At 37.7% G+C, this 8,551-nt stretch overlaps 1 protein-coding gene across 1 annotated transcript; it reads left to right on the forward strand.

Moving 5' to 3' along the window:
• Positions 1–3,949: 3,949 nt before the first annotated feature.
• LOC140156087 (uncharacterized) lies at positions 3,950–8,204 on the forward strand. Its single transcript, XM_072179207.1, has 3 exons — positions 3,950–3,962; positions 5,174–5,238; positions 6,299–8,204. Exons 1-3 carry the CDS (start codon positions 3,950–3,952, stop codon positions 7,673–7,675), a joined length of 1,455 nt encoding a protein of 484 aa, XP_072035308.1. The 3' UTR covers positions 7,676–8,204.
• The last annotated feature ends 347 nt before the right edge of the window (positions 8,205–8,551 follow it).

Consider the following 8,551-nt stretch of genomic DNA (forward strand, 5'->3'; position numbering starts at 1 on the left):
TTTTAAATTTTCATGACCATATTTGTAATCAACTTGAAAAATGCATTAAAATGAGTACAAAAATGAATACAAAATTGGTTCAGAGCTGTTGCACACATTCATTTTGTGGTGTGTATATGTCTCAGAGAAGTTGGGAATGCAATTTTCCTCCAAATTAATTCACGACCACTTTGAATAAAATCACAAAAGAAAACACATTTTTACCTTAATTTTGTTTGGACAAATTTACCTTTTACGTGCTGAAGGTCACACTCGCCATACCTTAATAAACATCAAAAGAGGAGCTAGCTGTTTTCTGTGTGTGGGAATTTCTAGCGTATATATTTCTGTGTATAATATTTGTGTATATGTGATATGATCTGCTCCATGGGGGCCAAAGGAGGCATTTTTGAAAATTGAGTTACTATAATTATTACCTAATACAAACAATAGGACTGAAAACACCACAGGTCTAGCATACTTGGCTCTAAAGTTCTAAAGCTTTTTGATGTGTATTTTGTTATGTATTTTATTGTTTTTACTCCATATTTTTGCCTTTATCTCAATTACAAATTTGCCGCCTTTGGCCCCCATGGACCAGATCGTGTTACATATGCCAAATGTCATATATGGGCATTATGACCAATATTTATGATTATTATTTATATAAGGCTTTTTATCGATACAATAAAAACACATATTTGTTATTGTCCAACAAGAGTACCCCGATGTGAACAATATTAAAATGATATTGTGCGATTCAAAATTAATATTGTGAATCATCCATACGCATATCGCGTACGCCATCGCGCGTCACCATGGTCACGGTACCTGACAGCACCAACACGCATCACAATGCAACAACACGGCCACTGTACCGGCTTACATGAGATTTTATAAACAAGTAAAACCACAAAACCGGCAATTCTGGACGATGAATTACCTAGGAAATATAATCCACATCTACAAATAAACCTGTATATTTTCCGAATTTGTCTTTGGGGAAGGAAAGAGCAAAATACAACAAAACAATAACAGCAAAACATACACATTTGAATGAGAGATGCTCAGAAGGCCAAAAGGGCCTGTCAACAAACACCCCCTTAACCTTAGCCTAAGTTTCCTAATTTATCTAATAAAAAACAATTACATACATACAAACACCCCCCACCCTCTTTCATACATTCATGTAGAAACTAAGCAGAAAAAAAAAGATGAATAAAGAACATGCAGAATATAAGTGTAAGACAAATATTAAGATTTCATAGCATATGCTCACATATATCGCACAAGAAAGCTGACATTTTGTGAATATAGTATAAATGCTAAGAGATCAGTTAATTTTAAGCGATTTTTTGAAAAGAGAGAAAAAAAAACAATTAAGAAGTAACCCAAACAAGAAGGTCAAAAGGTAAGCTTACATTAATTGCAACAGGCCTACGTATTGGTTATAGGCCCGGTGCATCTGCTAGATAAGCTTAAATTTTCAATTTACCGCAGAGAGAAAGCCTGATATAAATAATAATAATAATAATATTGAATGGCTTATTTTTGTGTGATACAAGAATATATTGAACTCGATATACAAATTGCACTATAGTCTTCGACTCGTGCAATATTTTTTTTAATCTTATGCAATATGTTCTTGTATCACACTCAAAGCCATTTAATATTATATAAATATTGCAAGGTACCTATAGGGAAAATAACTGGATGGTGTCCAAATTTGGTTAGAATCAGTGTCGTAGCTAGGGGTTGTGGCACCCAGGGCTAAGGATACATATTTGCACCCCCTCCTCCAATTCTTGAAACAAATGTCATTAATTTGGTTATAATGAAGTTGAATATCGGTCTAAAATTGATCTTTCCAATGATTTTGTGCTGAAATGTGTGCGAAGCGCACACAATTTTGACTTTAATCGCTAGGAGGGGGTGCAAAATGCTGAATTGGTCAATTTGGCGCCCCCTAAGGGTGGCGCCCAGGGCACATGCCCCCCCTGCCCCCATTTTTTTGGATATAGGCTTTATTAGAAAAAAATTGGGCAAAAAAGTTTTATACCCTGTCTGAAAAAACTTCAAACAAACATTTGTTTTTTTATTGTGTATTTCTCCAAAATGATTACTTTTATCCCATGTACTTAAGGGGTGGGGTATGAGCGTTTGGACAGTATTTATTGTGGGACATTAGAGCACATCAGACATATCGAATTGCATTCTGAATACGAAGAATGTCCTTCTGATATCAAATAATTTAGATTTTTTGAAATTCGCAATGTAATACACATTTTATGGCAAATCATTAAAAATTGATATTTTTGATATTTAACAGTAGAAGTAAACTTTATAAATCTAATGATTTATACTTAAAGTGTATGTAGGTGGGATGAAAAGCCGACGATCAATTGAAAATTTTGACCTTTCGTATTGAAGATATGGGTTTTTTTTTTTCCCAAAACACCAAAAAAAAAAAAAGGTCTTTTGGGGAAAAATCCATATCTTCAATATAAAAGGTCAAAATTTTCAATTGATCGTCGGCTTTTCCTCCCAGCTACATACACTTTAAGAATATATCATTAGATTTATAAAATTTATTTTGAGGACTGTTAGCCTATATATCAAAAAATTTGAAAAATATCAAATTTTTATAATTTGTCATAAAATTTGTATTATATTGTGAATTTCAAAATATGAAAATTATTTGATATCAGAAAGACATGCTTCGTATTCAGAATGCAATTCGATACGTCTGAGGTGCTCTCATGTCCCACAAAAAATACTGTCGAAACGCCATAAACGCTCATTCTAGATCCCTTAATGACAATAGCTTTATTCCCAGTTTCCTTTCTTTGTGATAAGAACAAGATAATGAGACTTAATGGTTCCAGAGATGTGGCCACTTTAGTGTCGCATAAAACAATAGAAGGAAGTTGAATAATATTATTATTGGCTATATCTCAAAATCAAAATTCCCGACATCTGACTCATTTAGCTTGGGCACATCACATTTTTCTCCACGTGCAGGTCTCATTTTCATACACATGTTTCGTTAACAAAGTTGCTGCATTAGCTTTCAAAGAATGGCAATCTGTTATCCTTGGTGAGCGTATACAGCGTAAACACAGAAGTGGGGGTTTGATTGGCTGATTAAATCATCCCACAATCATACCAACAGACTGGTAATTGACCGCTAATGCGTTGATGCTTTGTGGTTAGACGCTCATTAAGGGAACAAAACCCCATGGATGTCGCTAATTATCTGAAGAAGAGAGTGCTGTTTTTTCTGAAAGCTATAGTGTAGCTTTACAAGTCATTGGCAACAGTTTTCTCTCCGGCAGTTTCAATATCATGGGAGTGCACAGTGGCGTATAGTGTCGTAAGGGCAGGGGGGCATGTGCCCCCCCCAATCGACTGCAAAATTTAGAAAATCCCATAGGAAAATTGCCAAAACATGGATTGTGCCCCCCATCAGACCGGTGCCCCCCCCCCCCATCATGGTCATGCCCCCAATCGGATGACCCACGCTACGCCACTGGGAGGGCATGGGGGAATCTCCCTAATCCCCCAAAAATTATTGAAAATCCAACTACTTCGGGCAAAAAGTGCTGAAATTTTGGGGAAATATCAAAAAATATCATCTACGGCCATAATCACTTGAATTTAATGTTAACTGTTTCAAATTTTAATAATTCAAAGACTCTGAGATATAATAAACACCTACAGTGTGACAAATTTGCTGAAGTTGCTCAAGTGATAATTGGCATGTTTCTGATAGATAATTTGCTGGGCAACATCAAAAATTTGACTCCTTCCAGTTGTAATTCATACACCCATATGGAAGACATGAGCTTGATATTCCGCACAAATAATGTGAATTTAAAATGTTATTACCTGAATATGGGTGATTCAATTTGAAATCTACCAATTTCAACTGGAATAGTAGTTAATTAAAACAACAATACAATCCTCCGAAATGATTTATTACTGTAAGCGGCATATCAATCACTTAAACCTCCTTGGTGAATTTGCAGAAAAGCTTTTGCATCTGTCCATTAAAAACATGCACTTAGTCAAGTTTCGACTGTAATGTGAATTTTTAATAAATAAACAAAGAAATTTTTTTTTCCTTCAAAATATTCAAAGGTTGTGGAAAGTTTTCTGAAATCATTAGATTCCAAAAGCATACAAAAACGATATTTACTTCGCACTACGGTTGTTTGATGTATATAGAATTGGCTTCATTATTAACTAAATGCAAACTATAGATGCCGCTATTTATTCTAAATCATATTTCTTTATTTGCAAGGGGTAGGTGATTAATACTGCCATTAAAACAGCTGGAATGTGTGAAACAAGCAATAAGGAAATTTTATAAACATTTTATCAAACAATAAAAGGAATTGTTTGTATTAAAAGCTTGAAAGTTTAATTTCCAATAACTAAATAGCACCACCAATTTTGTCATTAACAGATACATTTTACTAAAAAGCTTTAAAAATGCTATAAAAGTGAATAATTTTGTAAAAGAGTGGAAATTAAAGTTGAGAATGACTCAAAAGCATCTGTATACTTTAGCATGATATCACTTTGAGCTGTTAAGCCTAAAATTTGGTTGTTAATGATGTTTTGTTTGAAAAACTAATAAATGATCCCATCAAACAACCGTGGCACTGTATATAGTCGTGCGGAAGATTCTTTTCATGCTCATTCAACTGTATAGTAATGGCCTTGATGAACGTGGAATAGGGAAATAACAAAAAAAATAGCTCCGAAATCTCTGTGTAGAAGCTACGGAAGCGTGAATTGCCCATTTACAAAACAAGGAACTACTAAGAGCTAACCCCCTTAATATCAATTTAGTTGAGAGCAGATTTCTCATGGATTTCAAATGACCTTTAGATATCCAACACAACTTAGTGATCAGGGCTGTCACCCAAGCCGTGAGTCTCACGCATTGGGTCACTTTCTCACGGTCTCACGCCAAGGTAGTATAATCTCACGCCTAGGTAGTAAATCTCACGCAAAAAGCTGGAAAATGAGTAAAATCTCACGCATTGTCAAAATAACTTGTTGTCCCTCCCCCACTTTTCTGATTGTCGAGGGCCGTGGCTCAAATAATCACAGGTCAAAATGAACATTGTAGTCGGCAAATCTCGGTAAGCCATGTTTTCAATTTTCAAACTTGTTGTCATTTCAGATCTGGGCTCCATTAGCAGTGTGGAATTTGATGAATCATCTACATCTTCTCCAGACATATTGCAGGTAAGAATACAAGTTGGAAGCCACATTGGCTACACCCCCTATGGAAGACATGGCCTTAATCTTCCACACAGGGTGTAGATTTCTAATAGTCGCCATTCTGGTAATCTTATATGCAATTCACACTCCTGTGTAGAAGATTAAGGTCATGTCTTCCATACGCTGGCGAAGTTACGTAATAATCGGATTAACTACCATAGCAATAGGTGAAAACAATTTTTGAATATATCGCGCTGCACTGATACGTTGAGCGGTACCTCTGCGTTGGACCATACCATGCTGATCACTTGCACCTGTAAGATTAGTATATTTGAAAAGACCGGTATTGTATTCAATCTATGATTGCAGACATACACAGTTGATTAGTGTAACCTGCTTGTAGTGCGGCGCGGTATACTCATAATTGTTTTCACCTATTGCTATGGTAGTTAATCCGATTTATTACGTAATTTCGCCAGCGTATAGGGGTTGCAACGGATTTCATTTGAATAACCCAATAATGGTACCATTTCAAGTGTATGGAGAGATTGTCAAGCATATATCCAACTTCAAGTATCTGGGACCTGTGATGTACCAGCGATCTAATCAGGCGGAAAGCACTTGCTTTCGACTCCTTTTTGGAAGTTAGAGGACCTTTGGAGAAGTTCATCAATCTCCATAATCGGGCTTTTCAACTGCTGTGAATCTTGGGTAATTATGGTGACATGGGAAATAAGATAAATGCATTCGCCACATCATACTACAGGATTATTCCCAACATCAAACATCTTGACTGTGCAAGCAACGCTGGGATCTATGCTATGAATGACACACCTAGCCTCACATCAAGTAAGAGAGTGTCAACTTCGCTTTAATTCTGTGGACACATCCTGAGAATGCCAGTGGAGGAGCCCTGCAGAAGATATGATCTTTATGCTCCATCACATCATATGGCAAATGGAGACCACCAGTGAGACAAAGGACAAGCTATCTGAGAAGCTGTTGGGTGATATCAACAACAATTAATAAATTATCTCCAAACTAATATAAAATATTCTTCTTGTTTTGTATCTCTTTGCTACAGCTAACAGAATGCATCATTGGTCAGGTGAACGGTAACCATGGTAACAGCACCACTTCCTGGATGAATAATGCAGAAACTTGTAAAGAAGAAGATAGAGCTGCTTTCAACAGAGTAGTAGGTGACGCTCCACGTGCTCATATCCGTCTCAAAGCTCGCCATCGCACCAAAGCAGACAAAGCTGCCTCGGATGAAAGCTCAGACAGCAGCAGCTCTTGCAAAAGAGATGACTTGCCTCCAAACATAGGGGGCGATAAACAGCAAGATGATTCTCTTGAGAGCGAAGGATCTTCAGGAAGCGTCTTCTTCCGTCCTACTTTGAAAACTGTTAAGGTCATCTCGAAAGAAAGTACCAATGCTAAAAGTGATACGATGACACAAAGTGATGCTGGGATAGCTTCATGCACAAATGGTAATGATGATAGTCAAAGTAGCCATGGAAACCATGGTTGTCATGGAAGCAGAAAGTCTGGAATGTCTAGTTCAAGTCAAGACACAGGTGATAGTGGGTATGTTGCAAGGAAATCTAACTCCAAGCGATCCTTTGCTGCGCATCATCCTCAGAACATTGCGCATACTGCAGATATCAATGGAGAAACATCTATTAGTAGTAGCAAACCTGATATTGAGCACTCTATCGAGAAACGTGAGCAACGTAAACGAAGGCGGCATAGTCAGACAGCAGATATTGATGGAGAAACATCTACTCCAAGCTCAAATTTGGTAGGAAGCGGTTGCAGTAGTAAACCTGATGTTGAGCACTCTACAGAAAAGCGCGAGCAGCGTAAACGAAGGCGGCATAGTCAGTCAGCAGATATTGATGGAGAAACATCTACTGCAAGCTCAAATTTGATACGAGGCGGCTGCAATAGCAAACCTGACGTTGGGCACTCTACAGAAAAGCGCGAGCAGCGTAAACGAAGGCGGCATAGTCAGTCAGCAGATATTGATGGAGAAACATCTACTGCAAGCTCAAATTTGATACGAAGCGGCTGCAGTAGCAAACCTGATGTTGAGAACTCTACAGAAAAGCGCGAGCAGCGTAAACGAAGGCGGCATAGTCAGTCAGCAGATATTGATGGAGAAACATCTACTACAAGCTCAAATTTGATACGAAGCGGCTGCAGTAGCAAACCTGATGTTGGGCACTCTACAGAAAAGCGCGAGCAGCGTAAACGTAAGTGGCATAGTCAGACCTGCGTACCTGCGAAAAAGCCTGCACTTTTAGAACTCACCCTGCAAACAGCAACTTTAATGGCTCAAACGCAACAGATGGAACAACAGCTTGAACTGCTGCGGAGAGAGACCACAATGATGTATGATTCCATGTTAAATATTTTCATTTCAAATACACAGCTTAGTGTAACCAAAATGAAATAGCTGAACTTCTGGAATGTCTAATTAAAGCCGTAATGTACGATCTTTTAAAATGATTTTTTTTTCCAATCCTGAATTGTTGGTCTATTTGTAATATTTACACATGTCCCAACTTACACCTATGGAATCAGCCAAATTTCTTGTGTTTGTAGGACAATAGAGTAATTTTGAAATAATGTTGTTCATGATAGAGCGCAATGTTAAACGGCCATTATAGCCAGTGGGGTTTCTTTCCTTTTACCTCATTATTTCAGCTTGAAATGGACAGACACCCATTCTGACAGTTATTACTGATATTATTTCATTATAGCTTTAATTAGAGCACGGTGGCCTAGCAGAACAGGCACTGACTCATAATCGGAAGGTTGCAGGTTCGAGCCCCGGCAACGCCATCGTGTTGTGCCCTTGAGTAAGGTACTTTATCTCGATTACTCCTCTCCACCCAGGTGTTTAAATGGGTACAGTCATTCTTAAATGCTGGGAAGGTAACAGACTCGCTGTGGAGGAGGTATATCCCCCTACAGCAACATTACATGGAAGAGTCTGGCCCAATCACCAATGTAAGAGAGATGGGCACTCTGATCACTGTTTATACAGGATCGTCTCCTTTACCTTTACCTTAGAGCTCAAAAGTCACGTAATGCCTTAATCACAGTCAATATGGTACTCAAAAGTATTTGATTGTAGCAGCAGTGTTCGAAATAAGCCAATATCTTCAAGGGCCATCTACTGGCCCTCATCAGTTTCATGGTCCTGAACTCAATTGTCAAATTTTAATGTTAACCCCCTGGACACTACTGGTCATCTAACAACATTTCTGATTGGTTGATAACTTGAAATGCTCATTTCAATTGCCAATTATGACTAGGCTTTAAACTA

Source organism: Amphiura filiformis, chromosome 6 (genome assembly GCF_039555335.1).
Source record: "Amphiura filiformis chromosome 6, Afil_fr2py, whole genome shotgun sequence".
Lineage (NCBI taxonomy): Eukaryota > Metazoa > Echinodermata > Ophiuroidea > Amphilepidida > Amphiuridae > Amphiura > Amphiura filiformis.